Here is a 25,163-nt window from a genome sequence, read left to right as displayed (position 1 = left end):
ACCCAAATGGGTCCATTTCTCCCCTATGTGCATACACTGCTCTGATCACAACCATCCCATTAACCGTGCACAGCCTTTACAGACCTTTGTGAGAAGAGTCTGGTCAATCATTTTGGTTGCTCTGGCACTTACCCGCATCAGAAGCAGCATCCCTTCAAGGGACCAAGCTCCTGTCACCAATGGCTGGCATGTGTGCTGGTGACAGGCTGAAACAAGGCGTGGAGCCCTAAATCCTTGATGTGAAGGTTCTTAAGTGTTTAAAACACTTCACCTAGATGGGAAACTGTGCTCTCCCTGTGGCTTTCCTAAAGTTATACAAACTGTTACACTGGGCATACTTTAAGCTTATTTAACTCTGCTTCCAAACCTGGCAGCAAAAGACGGTTAGGCAGAAACACCAGCCCTTCTTGTAACCAGCAAGTCAGGACATCCTGACTTAGACACTTTTAGACCCCCAGAAATAAAAGCCCCGGACAGCTGTTCTTGCTTGAGTTTGTCCAATTCTACCCTGAAAGCACTCAGACCTTCGGCCTACACAAGCACAGCCCTGTACCATGTCCCATCAGCAGAAGCATTGTTACTAGTCAGAGATCTTGCAGAAATGGAGCAGTGACCCCAGCGCTATTCACCCAAAGAGAGGAAGGTTTCAACAGTGAGGCTCCTGTTGAAATGTCCTGCCAAGACTCAGTAACGCCCTAAGATGTTGAAACCCTGTTTTGGGCCAGGAAGTAGAATAGAAAAGGGAAGGAAATATCCTGAATACAACCCAGGCTCTCTGTGTTATGAAGCATCTTAGAATAAAACACACGAGGAAAAGTCAAGTTGGGAGGAAGGCCTAGACACCGATATTAAGGACAGGCTGGGGGATAGCAGAAACTCTGCCTTTCCCAGGTCGGCTCCTCTTCTCAGAGGCTCTTGCCAGCCCCAAGACATCACACAGTAATATCAAGTCTCTGAAACGCCAGATCCACCATTCCCGCTGAGCCACAGATTTGCTGTTTGTTGAGCTGCGGGCACCATCAGCATCCAAAGAGGGTTGGGGGAGCAGCACACCCTCCTGCAGCGCTGGGCTGCTCTTGTCCAAGCCCCCAGACCTTCAAAGCCATAGTGTATTCCAGGACACACATTTGAGCCAAGCCAGGATTACTGCTAAGTGCCTTGGCTCTGTGCTCTGAACAGCTCAAGAGTTTTTTCGTGGGATCTTCCAATAGCAGTCACGAAGGCAGCAACACCCAGGTACTATGACTGCACATGCATTAGACTGGCGCATAAAAGAGAAAATTATGAACAACTTTGCGTAACCTTCTGTCAGTACATAAGCTCTGCCTGCGTGGTCCCAAATCCAGCCACCCCAACACAAACAAGTGTCACCCAGCTTGATGTATGAGCTCCAAATCCCAGCTCAGTCCTGAAGTGACAGTAGTTCATATTTTTCCATTTCCTCCAAGCAGGAAAGCACAGAAGCTCACCTGAGTGTTACCCTGCCAGCTACCCCTGATGAGGCTCCTCCACCCACCGCTGTGTTCTCGCCCCGAAGGAGAAGAGAAACCAAGCAACATCAAAAATAAAGAAAAGCCACACAATACACATTACCTTTGCCCATGGGCAGAAAATCTAGCATCTGATCATCCTCTCCATTTGAAGACACCAAGCAGTTAACCAATAAATCACATGGCAGCAATGGTGGCGAGAGATGAAGAACTTCATGAACTTTCTACCCAGGGTCAGCATTTTCTGCCTCTCTGTTACCTCCTGGAGTTATCGCTCCTGGCACAGCACCCACACAAGGGCAGCCCAGGCCCTGCCGGCACACTCCGGTCTCTTTGCCGGGCTGTGTAACGCATGCAACAGATGGCGAGCCTGGAGTGGATGTGAGCTCCACTTCAACATATCCCCATGGTAACTATCTAAAACTATTAACTTTTGCTTGCTTTGCAAGCAGAGGGAAATGCTTTCAAGGCAGCCAAGCCCAGAGAGAGGGAGCAGTGTGCTGACAGCTCGCAGCAGACCCAGGAGAAGGCAGTCAAGGCAAGTGCCTGCTGTTTAACTGTGCCGAGCACCAGGGTCTCCACTGCCCTCACTGCAGCTCCCCATCAGCCTTGGCACAGCAGCCAGAAGGACATGCTCTGCATTAGCTCTCCCCGACCCAGCTGAGTGTGGGGCCCCTCCGCCAGCTAGGCTCCTGCCAAGGCAGCAACTCCACTCCTCCAAATTCCAGCACTGGAGCTGCTTCCAGCTCTGCCCGCCCAGCCTTAACGCTTTCACTGCTGCCCCTCTCCCACACCCAGCACGGTGTCACCCCTCTCTCTGTTACGGAGCATCCAGAAGGGTGGAAAAGGGTGTTAACAAACCCACCAGGGAACTCCAAAGGAACTTGGCATCAGCCAGAGGCACAGCCCAAATGGAAGAATGGTGCAGGGACCTTCTGAGTTACAGACTTTAATGGCTATACTTGTGACTGTGGGCAGGTTGGTGCAGGCTGCATGTGTCCCTGCATCCTTGTTTTTAAGGTTACAGTATTTCCCTGCCCTCCAGCAGTGATGTACGAAACATGGTGGAGAAGACTTAAGGGATGCTATTACAGTGGAAGAGGTGTGTGTATGCATGTGTGTGTGGGGAAGGTCCTTGTGCAGGTATGGACTAAATCTGGATTTCTCAGGACCTGGAAAATGAGCTGCTTTTCAAGAGGCCAGAAAAGACTGTCCCTACCACAGCATCTTCCAGCAGCAGTACTGTTGGGATCATGCACGGAGCCACCAGCGCTCAGCTGTACGAAGGGCTCCTGTAAAAGTCTCACAATTTTTGAGGCAAATCACTGCTAAAGTAGCATAAACACAAGAAAAATGCATGTGTTTCTTTGAAATTTAAAGCTAATGTTTAAATAAGTTCTACAAGCTTTCTTGTGTAAAGACCCAGATCTTGCAGAAAATCTCAGATTCCTGCACCCACAATCAGCACATATAGGCAGAAAGCCCTGATCCTGTCTGCTCAGTCTCTTTTTCCCAACTGGTGTCCTATTGCTGGTGTAGATGGACTCCTGAGTGCATCACCTCCTTGGGTGAAGGGCTCAGAGCTGGAAGTTGCCTTGCAGAGGTACCTAAGAAGACCCCGGTTTGGTTTTTCTTCCCCCAGGGGCTCACAGCTCTCCACCCTACAAACCACTTCAGAAAGGAAAATAACTGCTCATGGAACCTCTTCCAATGTGCTTCCCTGACTACAAAGGACTGAACTTTACTCTAGCCTGTGATCAATTGTGAAAACCCAAATTTCCCATGGATAACAGAAGCAGACGCATCTCTCTACAAGACCATGCCTTGGCTGATGGGGGATTTCCCTCAGCCCCCCTCCCTGCTGAGGTTTCAGGGCAGGTGGCCCTGGAAACTACAATCATTAACCAGCTTCTTACTTCCTCTTTTCTTCTCAGTGATTTTTATCCCAGTGTCATATTTCCCTCTTCAATCCGTTTTGCCCAGAACCTTAGCAGCAGCACCTCCATTTGTGTGTGCATCTGTTGCTCTTTCTCCCCAGACATGATTTAAAGTAACTAAGCAACAATCCTCATTCTTTAGGTTGATCCTAAATATTGATTTTCTGTACTGCTTACAATGGAGAGGGACTCTCCAAAGCAGCTTTCCGAATCTGTGCTCCACTTATGTCAGTGACCTGAGAGCAGGATTGTTTCTGTCCCATTTAAGAGCCATGAAAGCTTGAGTTGCTCCCAGACTCCCCAAAGAGCAGGAAGTTTAGAAAAAGTAAAATGCATGCAAAGTTTTTCAAAAGTACTGTACTGGTTTTGGCTGTGCTAGAGTTAACTTTCTTTAGTAATAGCTCGTATGGTGCTGTGTTTCAGATTTGTGGCCAAAACAGCATTGGTAACACACCCATGTTTTAGCTATTGCTGAGCTGGGCTTGCGGAGTATCACGGTCTTCTCTGTTTCTCACAGCGAGCAGGCTGGGGGTGCACAACATGCTGGGAGGGGGCACAGCCGTGACAACTGACCCCAACTGATCAAAAGGATATTCCATACCATATGATGCTGTGCTCATCAAGAGAAGCTGGGGGAAAGAAGGAGGAAGGGGGAGATGATCGGAGCAACGGCATTTGTCTTCCCAAGTCACCATTACACGTGATGAAGCCCTGCTTTCCTGGAGATGGCTGAACACCTGCCTGTCGATGGGAAGCAGTGAATGAACGCCTGGCTTTGCCTTGCATGTACAGCTTTTGCTTTCCTTATTAAGCTGTCTGTATCTCAACCCACGAGTTTTCACACCTTTACCCTTCTGATTCTCTGCCCCATCCCACTGCAGGGGTGAGCAAATGGCAGAGGGGGGCTCAGCTGTCTACCAGGGCTAACCCACAACACGTATTTTACCCTTCAATCTCTGCTTTCCTTCCAATTTACACTTCTACCTAACATTGCCACAGTGCACAGACTTGTACATTCCTCGTATGCATCACAACTTAATCTAGACCTTGAAGCTCTCAGCTTGAGAAATATCAGCTACCTCCTGCACTGTATCTACTTCAATGTCAGCTGAGTCACTGTATAACTCATACAGAAAAGCATGCATGCCTAGCAGATGGGGATAATTCCTTCCCTACCCAACACACCTTCAGGGTCTTCTGTTGAAAAAATCAACGCTGTTAGTAACGTGCATGCAGTATATTTTGGCCTCGCTTTTATGTGCTGCAATATCTAAATATGGGGAAAACACCATTCTCCTCTGTTTGCCCTAATTCTGAAACTCTGACCCCATCATGCAACAGGAAAGTTCAAAACCTTTGCAGTATGTTTGGGTTCAATGCCCCAGGCAACCTTAATTCAGCTGTTTTATGTATATGCTCTGTGACAGATAAATATTTCTCAATCAATATTTCTCTAGGATGACTGCTTGACTCTGAACGGATGTGCAAACAGCTCGTTTGGAAACAGTCAAAAAAAGCTTATTTCTAAAACTCTGAAGTGAACCCACAAGTCACAAGCACCTCGTGTACAAGGTAACTGCAGAAACTATCATTAACACAGTCTGCCCTTTGAGCAGAGCTCAAAGCTGCAATCCAGCGCTTAGTTTAATAGGAAGTCCACCTCACCTTATATTCCTAAAAGCCCAGGATATGCATTTAAGGGTAAAAAAGCATGTGTGTAAGAGGCATGAGAAGACATATAAGATGCTGTACACTACATGTGAAGAGTGGAGTGGGGATTCCTGGCCAAGAGACAACCCTGGGAGTGCCCCGCTGGCATGGGTGGGAAGCTGGAGGAAGCCTGCTGCACACCCACAGAAACCCCCCTCCCTTTGGGATGGTCATGGGGACCTGCCTTCCCCGACTGCTGCCAAGCTGGTGTGAAGAAGCTGAGAATGCACAGGATGAGCTCAGGATGCACAGGCATTTCACCTTGCTCTGTAAGCCCAGCAGAGCTGACCTCCAACACCAGCCCGCAGGCTTACATGGGGCAGAGAGGATCAGGACTGATCAGGCATCCCTGGAGCTACATTTCCCCTGTGGTGTGTGTTTACTTGAACCCCCCCAGCTCCAAGCTGTGCTGCATCAAGAGAGGAGCTCCAGGAGACACCCGGGAGCCTGTAGCCATCTGGCGACCGGCCGCAGCGGAGCTCTCCCAGCAGGCCACCGCACAGACAGCACATCCTGAGAGCGATGTAATTACCAACCTGGTGTGCAGAGAGCTGTTCCTCCTCGCTGTTTGACCTCCCTTTCCTCCCTTCACACACATGTGCCCTTCTGAAAGCTCCCCTCAGTGTGGCTGGCCTGGCCCAAGCTGCACCAGCACCCTGCCCAGCCGCCCCAGCTAAGCAACCACTGGTTGGAGTGGGAGGCCACGGAGCTGGAGAGGGGATGTGCCTGGGAGAAGCTCTGCACTCCTCCACCTCTGCTGGCAACGAGCAGAAGGGACAGATTAGAGCTGAATTAAGTTTCCAGCATTAAACAAACATGCCTGGCCTCTTTGAAGTTCTGCTTCCCTTGAACGTGAACTCATTTTGCAAGGCCTCTTTTCGCTTAGCCCCAGGAAGCCATCAGTCTCGACAGAGTTAACTCTTCACAGGACTTCTCAGCTCTCCCTGCTGGTACCCATCAGTTCAGGGCAAGGCGGTCAGTCTGGTATGTGAGCAGAGCCTGGTATAACCATGGTTAGCACTGACCTCCTTCATGTCTCCCTGGGTCTCCCTGATTTAAGGGGAATTCCCACCAGGAAAGGGAACCTGCCCAACTCCACCATGTGGTCCTGCAGGCTCCAGGCTGGCACACAGGGAAGCTTTGTCAGAGCTGAAGGAAAGGGGGATCCCTCCGTGGTGAAGCATCCTCCAACCCTGCCAAAGGCAGCACTCTCAGGTCCTGGGAGGACTGTGCTCAATCCTCCTCCAAAGCAGGGCTGAGGAGTAAAGGAACAAGGGAGGAATTTAATTACAGATGAGGAAAGTTCCCAGTGCTCCTTTCTTTTGGTTTAATCCCACTAAGTGGAAACTGGAAAGACTGGGGCAGGAAAGGGAGGGGGTAGCCACAGAGAGGAAAGTAAAATACCACAAAGACAAGGCTGATCCCGACTCACGGCATTTTTACATGGCTCATGCAACCTCTGCCAATCCCTGCTCTTGCCCCAGTACTTGACAAACGCAGCAAAGAGAGCAGAAATCTGCCCGAGAGCAAGGGCTGCCTCTGCCTGGGAGTGGGGAGATGTGACTTTCAGGGTTCACTATTTTTGTACATAAGTGGGAACTGCAGAGTTGCTGCCGATGGAGCCAATGCGAGAGGGAGAGCCTGTCACTTCTGCCTGCCAAAGGGGGAAGCAAATGCTTCTCAAGATGGCTCCAAGTTACCATGGTGTTGCCCCCATGATGGGGTGTTATTTCTGGATTCTCTGCTTGCTCCCAGCTTCAGCCCCTAGCACAGGGAGGCTGGAGAGGAACAGAGCTGCCTGTGCTGCATGCTGTGTGTCAGAGGGAGGTTCCCACTTCTCCTGGGAAGGCAGCTTCCACCTTTCTCCTGAAACCTTCCACCCCCAGTTTACTGCCAGGAAATCTCCCACCCAACACAAACATGTGCCACTCATGCAGTACCTGAGAAGCACCCTGGAGATGCTGGGCGAGAGCCGCTGACTCTAGGGTACCACTGGAGAGGTCAGCCACTGGCTGAGAGGTCCCCAGCAGCTCTGCAGAGCCTGCAGGGCGGCAGCAGGCAGGACACAAACAAACAGCAGGAAGCAAGGGAGAGGCTGGGAACATCAAGGCCAAATGCATAAATCCAAGATAAACAGCGAGAGTGCCTTTCAGTTCCCAACCATGACAGAAATCATCTCTATCCAAGGGGAGCCCGCAGCTTGGCTTGCACACAGGCCATGCGAGACGACCTAAGGCAATCCACCCCGACAACAGACTTGCAGCACAGAGGACAGAACTGGCTCACATCAAGGGACAGCAGGAAAGCACAGCCTGACGAGTTAGCACAAGCTGACCCTGGATGTTCAAGAGGAACAGTCTTATTGCAAAAATGCCTTTCTTAAGTAATCCAGTAGAGAGGTTGCTTTCCTGCTTCTCATTTCATTGACAGGCATGCATCAGACTTGCCAGCCAGCAAATGCCAGAGGCATGTGCATGGGGACAGTGACAGTTCCCCTGGTTCTAAACACAACTGAAATGCTAGCAAGCTAGAGACACATCTGAAAATCTCAACAGCCAATGCTCGGACCTTTGCAAGGCAGCAAGTTCCCCAATACCATTCCTAACCAACAATCACGGTTCTAGGAACAAGGCAAGTACAACCTCATTCAGACCTGCTTTTTCCATGTTCACAGTAGAGATCACAGCATAAGGCAGAGCAAGATAACTGTCAGAAGTACAGGCAGGCGCAGTCCTGCAACTTAGTTCTCATTATTCCCTTATATCCACAAATAGCCCAGTCCCTCTGTGAAAAAGTCCCTAGGAATATGTGTTCCAAAGACGCAGGAAAGACTCCAAGGAAATTCCTGAAGAGGAGCAGACCTCAGCAATGTTGTACAGCACCACTATCCCTCCGGAGAGCCATCATCCTGCCCATCTTTATGGATGGCTGTTCCTTAGCACCTTGACGCCAGGCTGTTACACTGCTAATAGGTATGATCATCTGTACCTTTACCACGCATGAAGCAACATAAGCAAGCCAGACAGGGCACCCAGATGTCCTTGCTACTAGCCTCTGCCTGTTTTTCTGCTCTTTGAGAGCTGAGTGGAGGAGGAAGACAGCTAAGCAACAACGTGGGCCTTACCTTTTGTCCCAGGGGGCTGCAGATTATCTCCAGTCAGCGAGCACCAGCCTACGGGAAAGATGTCCCGGGAATCATATCGGCACCAGTAATCGAAGGCACCTCTCCAGCCATCAAATGTTATGAGGACCTCAGAACCTCTCACCTCCCCAATGGTGGCCGGGCAGATGAAGTGAGGGTTCTTCCTGTCCACTGCCTCCAGCTTCATACCTGTCTTGAAGAAGTTTTGGGATGGAGATGGTGGTTCCTACAAGGAGAAGTTGAAAATGTGTTCAAAGAGGATATGCCAGTGCCTCCCCAGACCAGGGCTGTCCCCTCCATCAGCAAAATCACCTCCACAAGCAGGTGAAGAAGGGAGCTAGTGAGCTGGACTTGAACCCCAATTAGGTGTTCACATGCTGGCCTATCTATGCAACCACATGCCCTTTAGGTCAAGAGGCAACAAAGTCCACTACTGACTGCTCTGCCATCACCTGGCTGCTGGACCAAATCCAGACAGTCCTGTGTTAACACTGCACCCTGTGACAACTGTCACAGAACACAGGCAGAAAATAGAGGTCCAAAGAAAAGAGCCTCTATAGGATACTCTCACTTTGTTATCTCAGAGCAGGAAAACCTGAGATATGACAGTCTCGCTCTCTCATTCTTCCCCCACTTTTGGCTTTGCTAGACATGTGAGAGATCCACCATCCTTCCTTATCTGGGGCTTGCTCTTCCTAGTGTTTTATACTTGAGATACACTAAAGCCACACCAACCATCCCATACCACAGCACACGGCTCTGGACTGGCTTCTGTCTCTCTCTGACTTCACTAGGGGTGCGAGAATAGTGTTGCCTCACAGCAATATTTGCACTCCTTACAAGCTCTGGTATACTAAAAAGTTTCAGAGAGGTGCTTTCACATATTGGATTCCTGACTTTGAGTAGCACCTGCAGCCCAAGTGAAAAAACAAGCACATCTCTCAAGCCCAAGTGTTGAAGCCCAGGACACTTTCTTAGCAGACCTCTATCTGCATCCTGACACTGCTACAACACAGCCACAGAGGGTCCGGGTCTCTACTAGAGAAGCAGCACTCTGGCAAAGCTGGGCAATGTTCATCTCCTCTGGGATCAGCAGATCTCATGTGAGATGCCAGCTGTGATTTTGGTGCTTTGCAGTAAAGGGGACATGCCAGAAGGATGTCTTCACAAACAGTATGGTAAAATACCTTGTGAAAAATCCGGACAGGAGCCATCTCTGCTCCATTCAGAGTCTTCAGAAGGAACATGGGCCAAGAGGAGGCATTCAGCCGAAAGCCTGCAGAGAAGGAAGCAGAGATGGAGTCTTTAAGGCTGTGGGGACCACTGGATCTGGCAGCACATGCCTGCTCTGATGGGAACTTTGCAGCGGGCACATACTGTGATCCCACACCACCATCCTCCTCAGGCTGGACAGTCAGGTTTGACCTTTTCCAGGTACTCTGAACACAAAACATTATGTTGTTGAAAAGAAACATCTGGAAATGGATTTTTGACTGCAATATTTGCTTATCGTAAGAAAAGTCTGTACATTGACCATACAGTCAGAGCATTTTGAGCAGCACTAGTGCTGGCGGCACTATCCTACTACAGGAGAGACGTGAATCAGCAAGTGCACACTCAGGCTATAAAATTTCTTCCTCATAGGGAATCTCAGTTTCTGGGTGGCCTCCTCCACCTTTTAGAGTGAGCTGCAGGCAAGCTAACCTGAAGAAATAAAGCGGCTGTGAGTTGGCTGGGAAACAGATTTAACCATTACAGGAAAGGACAGCAGTTTTTGGCTCAACACCTTCTGTGAAAAAAAGTAGAGAAATAACAGGAAGGGGCTTACGGGAAGAAAAAAGCAAATTCACATGCTGTGAGTCTATGGCACTGAGTATGACTGCACAACTGACAAAAGTCTCCAGATACCACAAAACACCATCTTTGCTGAATGTGCATCTTCCTGTACAGGCAATTTCTGCTGCTCAGCTGAACAAGGCATTGCACTTTCTGTATTTACTGTGTTTTGACGGTAATCCTGGGACTGCACCTAGATGGAAAGCATCCCATTGTCCTGGTTTCAGCTGGGATAGAGTTAATTTGCTGGCTGGGGTTAAACCACAACAGTGCATGATGATTAACATGGCAAAGTTTTGCCAGGGTTGAAATACCAGAACACAGCCAGCTCATTACAGGCCACCCTGCCAGCCCTACAACTCTGACAGAGCAGCTCGGAAACCAAACAAGCTAGCCACAAATCTCAAGGGATGGGAGAGCTAAGCTTCCTGAGGGGCAAAGATAATATTTTACATGAATTATCTACATAAAGAAGGGGAGCAGCAGTGGATGTGTACACATGGAAAATACTACAAGGAACACAGAAAATCCTTGCTGGGTCTTCTGGCAGGCAGAAACGACAACTGCAAAACTAGCTATTTGTACCTGTCTTTATGCTGGGTGCAACAGAACCACTCCTGTCTGGCCCACGGTTAAGCAGGCAATATAGATCAGAGCTGGGCACACGGGCTTCTTCCAGCGTATGAACCCTCTCCTTTGGCACAGTCGGAAATGATTTTTGCTCTCAACTCAATTACACTTATTGCCATCTGCTGGCAAAACCCAGACAAGGCACAGGAGGAACCCATCACTGCCAGCTAGGACAGGTACCCATGCCTGCTGTGCAGGCCACACCAGAGCTGTGAGCTGCACCCTAGGACCAAGGTTTCAAAGAGATGTCTGCAAATGGACAGCGACATGCATGAAAGTAATATACAAAATGGCAGCTTTATGTTAATAGCTGCAGCAGGTTTTGTCTGTAGCAATTAGGAAGGGAAAGAGTGTAATTAGACTTGCATATACACAGCTTCTTCGTGTGGTGTGATGTGCCAAAACATGCACCTGCTGATGTTTCTTCCTTCTTCAGAATGATCAGTCCCAACTGTCCCATTGCAATTTAGACTGTACTTCCCCCAAAGCTCACAAATGGTGCTCCAGGAGAAAACACAAATAAAAATATTCCTAACTCAAGGTATGCTATTGAAGGTTTCTTGCATCACTATAGATAGGCTTGATATTATTTGGGGATTTGCTAATTGACAGACAGATTTATGAAGACACTTCAAAAATAATGGGCAGCAGAATGCAAAAGCAGATTAATCTTGCTGCTTAATCAGGAAAGAACCAGCAAATCAGCTCATCATTTGGCCAGTGACAAAAAAACCCAAACCAAACCAAAACAAAGTGTGTTTAACTGAAGACAAGACTGGAAGAAGTGTTCGACTGTCCAGGTTATTTATAAAGGTGTAGCCAAGCAAAATTAAATAAACAAACAGATGAAATATCGCAAATGTCCCCTCACGTGAGACAGTACTTAAATCACTGGGAACCTTTTCAGACATTATGTTTCCCCATCAGATGGTCTCCAGTGAATCTGCTATTGCCCCAAAGACACTTGGACACAAATACACGTAGACAGCATGAATGAAAATTTAAATGCTTTTGAAATCACAGTGTCAGGATTAGCAGTGATACAGCAGATGCCTCAGCCCTAATTGCCCTCTTGGTTATTCTCTACATCAAGTTTTACAGATGCCCAGCAAAGCACCTCTGCCCAGACACCAGTACTGTGCTCAGCTTGAAGGGGGAGTGCAGGGGAAAGCACTGATGGATGGCAGCCATTTCATGTCAAGCACACCTTTGAGATGACAGTGCTTGCAAGCAGGATCAGAATCCTAAAGCAATGGGCAATGGCCAGAGATTGAGCCATTGCTAGAGCTATGTGCCAGCACTGCCTGTGTGACCGTGTGGTGTCTCCCAGCAAAAAAGAACCTGGATTCATTCTGTCCTTATACAGGAAATCACCCAGCAAAGGCCATCACAGTTGTTCTGCCTTCAACACTATCACCCACACCCTGGTCACCAGGACTTTGGGGTGCTTGTGTGTCCTCTGGGAAATGGAGTGGCTCTGGCATCCTTTCACACGAATGCATGGAAAATGTGTTTTCCCTTTGAGGTACACAGGGAGAATTTCAGAAGGCTTAAGAGCATGGTCAGCATGTGCTAATTCTGAGCTTGAGCTGCAAAGAGTGCAAGCAGCTCACTTAGGTGCAAAGAGCTCTTTCATATACACTCTAAAGCATCTTCCTATCCATGCCACGGTGTCCATGTGGAAATACAGACCTGGTGTGGGATACATCTGTTTAACAGTCCAAGCTAAAAGGGCTGGTCTACAACACAGTGGTAGACAGGGGCAGTCCATGGGTCTCTGTCCCAAGAACAGAAATATAAAAAACCCTAGGGTTTTCCCCACAGATAATGTAGGTGCTTGCTGGACAGTTGAGCTTCAGCTCACCCAGTGGAGGCTGCAGCATCCCTCCATTCTTCTCACAGTTTCCTATAGGCTGGATTTCAGCTGAGTCCACCAGCCGCCAGAAGTCATTCTTGTTATCGCTGCCATCAAGGCGCAGGCGGAGGCGTGCACCTGTCAGACCCACCACTGTGGCAATGCAAGTGGAGGTGGTGTTCCTGGGGTCCTGGGCTTCTAGTTTCATACTGATCTTGAATTCATTTGCAGGTGGAGTGTATGACTGCAAAGAGAAAAACAGGGACGCAGTTAGAGCTAGGATTTCCAATATACGTACCACCTCAGTCATAAAGCTTAAGCCGTAAGAGCATCAAAACTGATTCTACCGAAGACTGACAGCATCCTCCAGGCATGGCATGGGAGCAGACACCACAGAGCACAAAGAAAGTTTGTCAAGCCCTGGCAGATCTGTAACCCAGACAATCACCTTTTGGTACTGCATCATCTAGACAACTAGACCTACATTTTCCTCTTAGGCCTCTTCCCAGGAGAATCACCCAGCCAACCTAAGACCCAAACAGATACTCCTTTCTGCTGCTGCCCCTCCATCTGGACCCAGATGTACCATGCTGATTCACTCCTGTATCCCCTGTACTCAACATGACCACATCTGTGCTCAAATATCTGATGCCCAGTGGGCTGCTATTCCATTCACAAAGATCAGGTGAATTCTGCAGAAAATCTCCATGCTGAGCAGGATCCACCAAAAGCTGGGTCACAGCAGAACATTTTCTCCAAGGGCCAGTGCTTGGCAGAGTAAAAACATTGTTGTGTTCCTATCCATGCACAGCTGACAGTAAAATCTTCTGTGCTACTCTAACATTTGGAGCGCCTAAATGTATCTTTTTTATTTTTGCTTCAGCACACTTGGATTCTAAGTCTCCAATATCCTTAAGCATTTTCCTTGACAAGAAGGGGGCTATCCCAGGCACAGAACTCCTGGGTCACCAATGCACTATCACCCTCGACCTTTCTTGTTTTCACCCTCTTACCTGCTTGAAGCAATGGGCAGGAGCTGGGATGGCACATGTCTCTTTCAGGTATTTCTCCCAGGTGAAGTGACCTGAGAAGAGAAAACAAAAGGATTCAAAAAGGAACTGATGAGCAAAAAGCTCAGAGAAAGAGATGGCTGGACTCCTAACGCCGGCAGTTCTCCACTTCTCACAGAGGAGGTGCTCACAGGCAACATGTTTTCATCAAGATCCTCTGATGTTTGTGACCACAGAAGATTTACAACTGCAGCTGACAGGCAGAACAAAGCACAGTGTTGCCTACGGCATCTTACTGCCTCTGCACTGCCAAGAAGGGTCTGCAAAAAGTGAAGATAACAACTTACAACTTAATATAAAATACCTAGCACAGATGGGAATTCATGGAGTCTTCCAGAGAACTGCCTCTTAAAAATCATTTGTTAGACACATTGCTCAGTCTGGGGACTAAGAACAGTTACTGTGGGCTAAAAGCAGCCCAAAACAACAGGAAACTGCACTGTGCTGTGCATGGGCCAGCATGCACACAGCCTGCCCCACGAGCCAGCAGCTTGAAGCAGGTATCAGCCCATCCCCAGCAACTAGCGTACAGGTTAGTAATTAATTTCCTAAAGCGGACACGGGGCCCATAGCTTAGGCAGGATGGAAGCAGGGATCCTCCAAATGGGAATTTACTGAACACAACGGCTCACATCCAACACCAAAGCCCCTTCCACTGAGTGCTGCTGGGTGAAGTGCATTTTATCCTTGCCTGCACCTTTGCCATGTACAGCAGGAAGGGTAAAAGCAATATGCCATCCAAGGAAACCTGTTATTAAATTAGGAATTAAAAGCTCCTGTGATCCAAGCAAATCATGACTTTTGCCATTTAAGCTGAGCAGCTGGGAAAGGATCCTTCCAGCATGACATTAGCTTGTATTCATCTGAATGGCTCCCAGGAGACCGCTGTTTTCAAGTCATTTCAAGAGCATTGGTGGCAGCACAATTAAAGAGTCAGCTACCGCTTCCCCTATTCACGTCAAGTTTTTAATCAGTCTATTTTCAAAACAAAAGCTACATTAAGAGCCATTTTAGCTACTGCAGTGCACACCACACCTCTAAAAATTCAGGCATTAAGGTCAGCACACGTTACTTTATTTCTGCCTCACGTGCACAGAGAAGCCTTAAGGGCTTAATAATCTACTAGCTTCAAATAAATAAAAGAAATGCTGCTTTCTTGCCCTCCCATGCAGACGACTAGCATGCTGGTAAATACAGTGGAAAAGAACAGAAAAAAATAGTTTTGTTGCCACACTGGCTGAGTATAATTCTGTTTACAGACTCTGACAGCAGCTCTACATTCCTCAGAGTATGCATTTCCATCCGTTGGCACATATTTTCTTTTCAGCCAACGGTCTCACACCAGGACGAATGAAGAAATTCAGTGATTTACTGCAATGATGCTCTCACAAAAACAAATTTCTTTTGCTTTAATTGAAGATATGATTTTACACTCTGTTACGTCAATGAAACTCTTTGTATGAATAATGTGTAATAAATACCCACGCAAAGCAAACCCAGGCACTCCTGGCATCGAAGTGCCTTATGCATCCCACCCCTTACTCTGGTTGCTGATCTGGGCTCATCTCCGACTGTGGTGGCCCTTCAGAGGCCCTTGTCCATGAAGCACAGAGGATGCCCATGGTAACAGCACCAGGACAAGGAGTGCAAGCCTCAGCCCCAGGGCCTGAGCAAGTATCTTGAAAAGGATCCGCTGCACTTGACAATTTTATTTTAAAAAGGAAACCTACCCTCCCCTCAGCTGGTTTCAATCCCTCGCTATTAAAAGTAGTCATGGTTTTAATCCTTCCACTTTTCACTCACTCTGCACGAAGTGAGGCCATTCTGCTCCCTGCAGCAGCTCACACTGCTGTTGAGATTGACGCTGCACAATCCCAGCAGGAGCAGCAAATTTCTGAGGCAGCTGCGTGCCTCTAAAAATAGTTTGGACATGGAACTTACTGGAGATTAATTCTAGAGCCTGTTGGGACCCAACCACCATACAAAGACACACACAACACTACAACTGCAGCTACTTACGACTCACAGTTCTGGTGACTTATTTTGCAAAGAAAAGTAGGAGCAGCAGAAAGACTTATCTAAACTCTAAGAAAAGACAGAGCAGATACAGCAGAGTTAAGCCTTCCTTCCTCCTCTGTTCACTGTTGGCCATTTCTTTACATAAAGATCGCATGACAAGCACAATTAAAGACTGCGCTTCTTTTTCAGGATTACTCTCAAACCAGGACAGAAACTGCATATTGAAATTGGAGGCTGCCACCATTGCCTTAGCGTGAGAAGAAGCCTTGTAGAGAATGTAGGGAATAATTTTAAATGAATTATTAGTTAATTAGTTCACAATACAATGTTTTTCAAGCAGGAATTTCAAAGTACACTTAAACTTAACCAAATATGATCGGCTTCAACCTAAGAACTGCTGGAAGAATCAGAAGAAAATGGCATAACACAGAAGTTGGGGTTTTCTTTTTACAACAAAGGGAGAGCTGCCAATAAAACAGAAAAAAGCAGCAGGCGCTTAAGGCTTTTTTAATCGGGGAGCAGAGAACAAGCCCTAAGCTGTGTACTTGAGAAAGAGCACATATACTTGAAGATGGACACATCACACTTGGCCCTCTCAACCTTAACTCCTCTGGACCATACCCAAATCCTGCTCGCCATACTAATCCCTACTCAATTCCAACAGTCAGCTCCAAACGGATCTATTCTGGACCCTCCACGCCAGGCATGCTGTTGGCCAGGACACCAAAGCTGCTGGCTGATGCCATTTTACAGGCACCCTGTGTATGGAGGTTATAAGACCAGAGGGAAATGTTGAGAATATCTTGCTTGGCTTTCTTGTTAGCACAGACCAACCATCTCGTATTTTATATTCTCTCAATATTCTTATTCATATTAATAAATTGGATGCCTTACTTTAGAGTGATAGGACATTTTAGTCAGCAAGATGATTGTTTCTTATCTGGCCTGGGCAGGTAACACTGGAGAATGTTTTCTGAGTGTCGGTCAAAAAACCCTGGTGACTTTTCTCCACTTGTCAGTGAATTACTTCACCTCACGAAAAAACAGCACTTCAGCCAGTCCCTTTTACTAGTAATGGAGCAGGAGTGTCCAAGGACAGAGCTGACTATAGGGACTGAAATCCTCTCTCGCCCTGAAAAACAAAGGAGAAAACTTGCTCCGCTGCTGGCTTCCAGTACAATACGCAAAATGTCCTACCAGCCCTAAAATCACCGTCTCTTGCCTGGTCTCTGCCTTCCCTTTCATGTTTTCTCCCCCACCTTGCAAAGCACACCATATTCCCACAGACTTGAAGGATCACTGTTTGAATGGACTGGGTTCCTCTGTATAACATATATCAGATATTTACAGGAAAAAACGAGAGAATGACACTTAATGAGAAACACCACAGTTTTGTAATTACATCTGTGAGCTAAACAAAAGCCAAGGATTGTAAACCTATATGACTCCCTGTAACTCAGCTGTGAAAATGCCTACTAAGGGTGACTGTCTATCACTTTTGCTTGCCTTTGGAAAGCTCCTTACTGTGCACTTGTGCCAAAGGGAGATATTACTTGCAGACAGAGTGTCAGATTTGGACTCTGATGTCTTAACCTTCAAAAATATTTACTACAAACAAAACACTCCACACACCCAAGGGGTCAAACTACAGTAATTGTGAACAATGCAGCTCTGCACTCTTGTGTTTGGATTTTCATCATGTTGCATTTAACATTGATCTTTTGCCCAGAATTTAAACAAAGATGGAGCTTCTGTTTATATCTTTAACCGAAGTCTGGTTTGGGCTCCATTAGCATTTCGGCTCCCAAGGGGTCATCAATCCAACTGAAACGATACATGTGTGTTTCAGGTCACATCTGTGAAGGAGAACGTGCCCTACGCAGATCAAGGCATCCCATTAAAGTCTGCAGCCCATATGTGTGTCTGCTAACGAGCATCAAGGCAGCACATGAAAGCAGCACAGTTTGAGCCAACTCAGTATGAAAATTAGCAGAGTATTGTCTCTGCTCGCAGATCCAAAGGCGACGGTGGTGTTCCACTACGTCTGGCTGCAGCTTCTCAAGGGGTCAGCTCTCCCACCATGATGGCAGAGCTCCTGCATCTCCTACCTGTTATAATTTCCAGGCACTTTGCTCAGCCATCAAACCAGCTGCACATTCTCCACTGGTAACAGCTACAACCAATAACATGATCCCACTTACTCACTGTCTTGCTCAGAAGAAACTCGAGAATGTGTGAGCCAAAACTAATAGGTTTCAAACACCAGGATGCTGTCTGCTTTGCTTCTTCTCAGTTGTGTCCCAATTCAGTATTAACTTTGAGCAGAAATCCTTTCAGCCTGGATTACAGGGTGCTCCGTGCCAGAAAGCTGCTGCAATTTCACCCCCCTCACTGTGTACCCAAGCTTCAGGCAGTGATGAGCTGCTCAGAGTTTCTTGCAGGGAGACAATCCCTGAACCTCGCTGCTACACCATGTGCTTGTCAAGCAGACACATGCACATCGGCCTATCTGCAGTATTTCCTCCCTAGGCCAGCAAGCTCTGTGATGGAGTGAGGCGCAGAGGTTGGTGTACTGGGTTACCGTGAGTGCTGATGGGAAAGCACACCTCTGAATTTCACGGAAAACTCCATTTCAGTTTTGCATTGCCATTGAACAACAGCCAGTCCTCTGACATCTGCAAACAGTGCAGTGCATGGAGCAGAGGGGAAACTGCAATGGAGCCCCCAACACCCCAAAGGCTGGCTATACACAGGCCATGTGAGCTGTGACAGTGCTCCATAATATCATGTGGAGCTCAGCACAGGGTGACAGAGTACCGAGGACTTTATCGGAGGTGCTAATAAACTTCCTCCTCTTGGAGAAGGTCCTTCCCAAACTGTGATGCGTATTAGTTCAGTGTAAGGGCAGACAAGGATAAACAAGATGGCCTGAGAGAGAACAGTGAGGTCTGATGGTGGCCCACAGTGCAACATGCCCGAGAACCACCAGCCTGAGTCTCACATCAGGGCCCAGGATAACCGAGCCCTTGAGGCACAGCAGCCACCTCAACTCTCCCAGAGGCTCTAAGACAGGAGAGCCTTTCACAAAGGCAAACACATTTCCTGTTAGAAATGGCTTAACTCAGGCAATCGTTTAGTTTATTGTTGCTCTGTACTTGCTGGGAAGTATGGACATCACATTCTTAATATAAAGACATAAAGACATCACCTTCTTATACTCTGTAAGTAAAATACAGGTCCTAAAATCTTTTACTAAATTATACAAGCCTTACATAAACCTCCTAAAGTCAGAAGTCACCAGCATGTTGCCCCTGAGAGATAGCAGGAGCTACCAGTTTTACGAACTCAACCTGCAGGCGTTGTGCACAGGGCCACAGCCCATCCTGCCTGTGCATGGGACATCTCATCTCCAAAGAGAGCAAGAAGTGACCAATTCCTGTGCTGCTACTGCCAGCCTTCACCCAGCACTCCACTGAGCCAGCCAGCATCGCCTCTATTGGGGTAAGGGCCAAATTCCTGCCGCTGGGGAAGAAGGAGTGCAGGTCACACCACGTCTCTGCTACAGCAACAATGACTAGGCTAGCCACTGCTGTGAACGTGGGAGAGGACCTCATGGTGGAGTAAGAGGCTCCTTATGCCCAGCACACATGTGAAAATGTGGGCAGAGTCACTCCTTGGCACTCATGGTTGGGCAGTAAAAAACATCTGCTCAATCCTGTCTGATTTAAAAATGAGCCGGCTCAGCTGTGTGCTTACCCTGGTGTCTTCTCAGCCATTTTTGACTGTGGTCAGAATTAAATACACGAGGACTGTCCAAAAGCAGTTTTTATGTGTAAACTAATTTGGCATGCTACAGTTTCCCACATCGGGAGAAAGGAGGGAGCTCTCTTACCTTGGTACTGGGAGGGACACTCTGACGGGCGGCCATACTTGTGCTTTTTACCATCTTTCCAGTCTATGGCTGAGACAAGAAATAAAGCATTTGTGTCAGTGAAAGAAACCAGCTAATGCGCTCTTCAACATTATCTGCTCATGTCACTTGCTTTACAGGCACTTCAGAGGAGAGGAGTGACAACCCTGTCCTCCCTGTCATGACCCCAGGTAACATGGATGATTTACCTAAATCTGTGGGGTGTGCTCCCTTCCTCCACACAGCTCAAGAGAAGACCTGACATGAGGTATCTGCATTTGCACCTTAGTCTCTGCCTAGTCCTCACCAATTGGTGTTCTTCCACAATGGCAAGCAATAATGTAAAAAGCAGCAAACTTCTAGAACTTCATAATTTTAACTATGTGAAGAGGTGGCAAGGCTTGAGAGGAATAAATGTGAAAGCCACTAAAAAGGGCTCATGTGGAACACCTATGCTGAGAATTGGAGCCTGAATTGCTCCTTGTTTATGAACTCCAGGTTACTGCAGCTAGCCTTACTCACACAAACAGCCTCAACCCTCTCTGGTGATGGGGAGAGGACTTCTCTGAAAGTCTGCACAACTGCCCTTTCCACATGCAACACTGGGTTACCACCACCTGTCCTGCACAGCTCACAGGAGAGCACAGCAAACTAGCACCAGCTCTGAAGAGCATCTCATCTGAGTTATCTTTGTTCACGACAGCTTTGGGCCTCAGAGCAACAAAAAGATAAAAGTTCCCAAGACAGCTCTGGAAAAAATGACAGAGCAAGAAGCAGGGGAAGCCCATCCCTGCTTCTAGCAGCCTCCAGCCCAACGGAGGGATGCCAGATCAGCGCGCCATGGCAGAGCTTTCCCTGAGCGAGCTCCTCCACCGGCTGCTGCCTGACTGATGCACCCTGGGAGCACTGCTGCAGTCCAGCTCATTTTACAAAGCATTTTTAGGGCTATTATAAACAACAATTTGGTAGTGCTTTACAAAACGCACCTTCCCCCCATGACAAGCAGTTCCTTGTGAAAGGAAGAAAAAAGAAAACAGGAAAAGTTTTGAAATCTCCTGAGAAGCAGCTGAAAGAGGCAGGCCATGAACTACTGCTAGAGTGTCCTGTTGGGTCTTAAGATGTCTGAAATTGCTTTTGGATCATTATTTTTGCAATCTTCTCTTCTTGACTTTCTTTTCAATACAATGGACAGGAAGAGGGCATGTAGGTTTCATCCCTTAAATGAACACGAGGGACATATTGAGCGTGGCCACAGCATCCAGGCATGGACCAGACAAAGAGCCTCCTTGGAGAGGCACAAATGAATGAAAAGGATGGAAGGACACCTTTCTTATGAATGTATTCCTATGAAGGACAGTATTCTGCCAGCTCCTTAAGAAAGCAAGAATAAAGGACACAAAGTATTTAAGTCGGAAGCAAGAAAGCCCCCCAGGATGGGTAATGCTCCTCTCAAGTGTTGCAGGATAGCTCTCTAATAGCATCTGTGCATGAAAAATAGCTCTTTGCCATACTCTGGAGGTGAAGTTACATTTTACTGTTAACCTTTAACATGCAAAAATCCTCATTAAGCATGCTGCAAAAGCAGCAGAGAGGGAAAGAAAAAAGAATTTCTGCAGGCAAATAAAGAAAAAGGAAAAGTTCCATGCATTATTAAAAAAAACAGGTAAGTAGGACAGAAACCCATGTGTGTACGATGCAGGTGTTGCTTCTGCAACTTATGACACTGTATTCACAGCACAGGTCGCACAGCTACGCTGGCTGGAGGCACCCTGCTCTACAAGGCAGAGAGGACAAGCTGTGTGCAAGGCTAAATTCAGCCAGCCCAGTCCATGGCCACACTGCTGACTAATCAACCTGCCTCTTTTATTATCAAGCCCTCCAGCTGCCTCACAGCAGGCTCTCCCCATTCCCTGCTTTCCTTCATTTATTTTCACTTCATTAAAGGACAAGCAGTGTTAGGAAGAGGATAATGCTTCTGTAAGATGAACCACCAGAGAAGCAAAGGAGATGTTTAAAAAAAATAAAGGAAGGAGAGAAATTGAGCATAGATATCTCCTGCAATAAACCTTGTGAGCGTGTAGCAGATGTGAACAAAGAACTGCGGAGGATGCTCCATCCTCTACGCTTCTCCCTTCCCCCATCCTCTGAAGCGCATGTGATGAGATCACTCCAGTCAAACACACATGCATGGCACAACACTAAAGGAAATCAATATTTTTGTTAAGCACACGAAGTCTGAGCAGCCCAGCTACAGGCAGCCTGCTTGACTTGACCCTTTTTGTTGGGGCAAGCAGGACACAGGTAGCATGCGCGCGGCCACCCTGAGCTCTGCGGCTGCCACTGCATGTAACAGGACAAGACACTCGGGTGGTGAGAGGTAAGCGTCCGTAACAGATTTCATCTCCACAAGGTAGGCTGGTCTTTGGTTTCACGCCTCATTAGAAGGGGGAGGCTTGTGCCAGCAGAGAAGCAGTTTGCCTCACGCTGGGAGCACTAGCAGATGGTGCGTGCTGCAGGCTCTGCAGAGCACCCTCACTGCCTGACACTGTGCCCCACAAGCTGCAGGGGTGCACCTGGCAAGGGACTCTTCCTCCGCCCATCTCGGGGGTGGATTGATGAAGTGTTCTTTGCATGCTGCCGGAGAAACAAGCAGCTCCGTTTCGAGCTTGCAAGCACGTGTCCCCCAAGCTCCCATGCCATCGCTGGCCTCCCGATGTGCTCAGTCGTTTGGTCTGTGCCAGCTCACTACCAGGCCTTTGGCTGTGCCAGGCATCACTGCTTACCTTTTTGAGGGCCTGGTTTCCGCATTATATCACCTGCTGCTGTCCTTATTCTGGAACTGGCTTGCTTTTAGACAACTGAAGATGTCTAGGACAAAAGAAACAAACATGAGAAAATTCCCCATTCTGGAGCACACAGTCATCTGCAACATTAAGTAATCACACTGTGGGGAGAAAATAAATGCTCTTTCACCCTGGGTTGCACAGAACATCTACTGAACACAGACGATTCATTTCAATGCCCCGGAAACTACAAGTCTTTCTCCAATATGAGGACAACTTCAAATTTATGGCAGGGGGAGTGGCATAAATAAGTGAGAGGAGCATATGCCAGTCTCCATGCTAACTCTACAGCGAGTCCCGAGTGTGTGCATGGGAGGGGGGGCTGCTCTTGCTCACTAACAAAGGGAGATAGAGCTGAAATTTATGAAAGAAAACACATGGAAACATAACATTAACTCTGGCAAAGCAGCACCGCAATCCCCAGCTCGCCACTTGCAATTCAAATTGCTCACAGCAGTTCTGGGTAATAAGGATGAGAAATTGGACAATGACCCAGGAAATATTTTTGCTGTTAGTACTGCAACGAGTGTCCAAGTCGCGCTGCATTTTTTTCTTCCTGTTTGGAGCAAAACTGGCTGGACTGTTCCCAACAAGAAAAAGCATTTGCCTTCTTGTTATAAGCAAATGTTACCAAAAATCAGAGCTCTTGGGAGATGTGTGCTGGACATGTAGACAGAGACCAGTGCTCCTGTACTGCCGGTCTCGCAGGGCAGTGCCTACTGCATATGCCGAGCCTTGCCAAGCCCTGACAGAAAATATCTAAATGAATGGCTGAGCTGCAAACAAGCCCTTAGGAAAGCTAGTAAAAGCATGTTTTGACACTACACTAACTAATGAAAGATTAATTGTGTCAATATAACTCCATTTTGTTCACAGTGGGGCAGTCAGGCAGGAGGATGTAAGAGAAAGCTGTCTCAGGATGCAATGCTGCGTTTCTGCTTAAAGGGTTATTTACAGATCCAACTTGGCAAGAAGTTTTGATTTTGAAAACCTGCCTTTTTCCAAACCTAAGAGAAATAAAGAGTTTAATTTTTTTATAAAAGCACTACAAACTTCAGCCTTTACATGCAGTGCTTGCAACATTGAGCAATACTCTGAGAAGGAAAATACTAAAGGAAAAAAAAAGCCTAGTTGTTTTTTAATCCAAATCAAAAGGTATATAGTAGTTTCTTATTGCCTCTCTCATAAATAGCGTGTTTGTACATACTTGTGAAAGGAGTAAAGTTTCTTTTCCTTTCAACAGCGGAAGGTAATCTACATGTGAAAGATTATTTACAACTTTTAATGCTTCTTTTCATCATTTTCTTCAGTAATTTTTATTAAAAGCTAGCAGTCATGGTAGGAAAAGTCCTCCAGCCATAAAACCCAGGGTCAAAGGCGTTACATAAAGGCACCAGACAAGCACTGACCATCCATCCCTGGCTCTGCACCTCCGCTGTCTGCTCAGCTCCCCCAGACGTGGGACTTTCTGAAGTATCTGAACACTAATCATAAATCTCACACGTTTGGCACAGGACGGGTGCTCCTGTGCCGCTCGGCTTTTGAAAAGCTGCTTCAGCCTGAGCACTTTGAGCCTTACCCGGCAGGGATGTGTAACCCTTCCCTATGTAAGTATTTGGAGGAAAAATTTGTGACCACTTATGAGATGCTCAGATACAATTTGTGGAAGGCTGCATCTCGGGAGGAGAGGTGAAACTCCTGCACCCTCTGTCCTTGTGCAGACGGCAATGGGAGTAACTGTAACTACTTGTAAAGCACACAGATGACTGCTGGTGTCCCCCAGCCAACACTGTAGTGGGCTCCCAGCACGATCTCATGTGGTGGAAGAGAATGAGACATGGTAAATGTTGCTCCTATTAAAAGAAAAAGAAAAAAAATAAAGGCAACTCTGCCCCAAAGGAGAAGACTTAGGCTCCATGGGGACTCCTACTCTGCTGAGAGCCACATGGGTGCCAGCCTGGGGACAGCATGCTCCAAAACCTACTTCCAAGAAACTGTCCAAATGAGATGGCCCCATGACTCCTGCCACCCTTCGCTGTCCTCCACTGCAGCTTTGCACCATCCAACTCCCCTGTACATTCTCATACCACAGGACAGAAACACATGGTTTCATCCTGCAAAACCATAACTCAAAAAATGGAGAGAAAAAAAAAAAGCAAAATGATTAGTGTATTTCAGGGCCTTATAATGCCCAGAGAAGAGCCAGAGCCAAACACCACAATGCGTGGCTTCAGCCTGCTTGCCCTGGTGGCAGCTAGCCCTGCGTAGCGCAGATGCCAGCCACCAGAGCCACCAGCCTCATCACATCCCAGGGACAGGGACTGGTCCTTGCCCATTCTTCTTTAGCCACAGAGACATAGACTGCATACCCCAGCCCTCCTGAAACTGGTATAAGGTGGGCTTTACTAACATAGGGCTTGGGAATTGGTAATTCTCACTGGCTGTAATTTCATTCTATTGTTGTGCAGAGAAGCTGTAAAATCTCCATCCTTGGAGATACTCCAAGCGTCACCAGCTACCATTCTGAGCAGCCTGATCTAACCTTGAAGTTGAGTCTGACCTCAAAGCCAGCCCAGTTCTGCGTGCAGGGCTGGACCAGACAACCTCCAAAAGTTCCTTCCAACCTGAAATACTGTATGATTTCATTTCACTGACAACTGATTGGAAGGCAAGCAGAATTGCCCTATAAGCTTTAGCAAGCCTGAAACACCCCAGTGAAGA

General features: G+C 47.5%; 1 protein-coding gene across 23 annotated transcripts in view; it reads right to left on the bottom strand.

Annotated features, from left to right (window-relative positions):
* The window catches only part of SCMH1 (Scm polycomb group protein homolog 1), a 90,183-nt gene that overhangs the window by 47,149 nt on the left and 17,871 nt on the right, over positions 1–25,163 (bottom strand). For 22 of the 23 annotated variants that reach the window (XR_007508456.1, XR_007508457.1, XM_049819770.1 and 19 more), the window contains 6 exons: positions 22,383–22,467; positions 19,582–19,650; positions 13,614–13,684; positions 12,610–12,844; positions 9,467–9,555; positions 8,262–8,505 (listed from right to left, as the gene is read on the bottom strand). Coding sequence is in view for 21 of the 23 variants with exons in the window: in XM_049819770.1 (XP_049675727.1) it covers positions 8,262–8,505; positions 9,467–9,555; positions 12,610–12,844; positions 13,614–13,684; positions 19,582–19,650; positions 22,383–22,407 (733 nt within the window). In the remaining 2 variants the exon portion in view is untranslated. The remainder of the gene's footprint in view (positions 1–8,261; positions 8,506–9,466; positions 9,556–12,609; positions 12,845–13,613; positions 13,685–19,581; positions 19,651–22,382; positions 22,468–25,163) is intronic. The other variant, XM_049819778.1, reaches the window with a different exon arrangement.

The sequence above is a fragment of the Accipiter gentilis genome, chromosome 17, assembly GCF_929443795.1.
Source record: "Accipiter gentilis chromosome 17, bAccGen1.1, whole genome shotgun sequence".
Classification (NCBI taxonomy): domain Eukaryota; kingdom Metazoa; phylum Chordata; class Aves; order Accipitriformes; family Accipitridae; genus Astur; species Astur gentilis.
The sequence above is the reverse complement of the archived record's forward strand: the minus strand, read 5'-3'. Positions and strand labels throughout refer to the sequence as shown.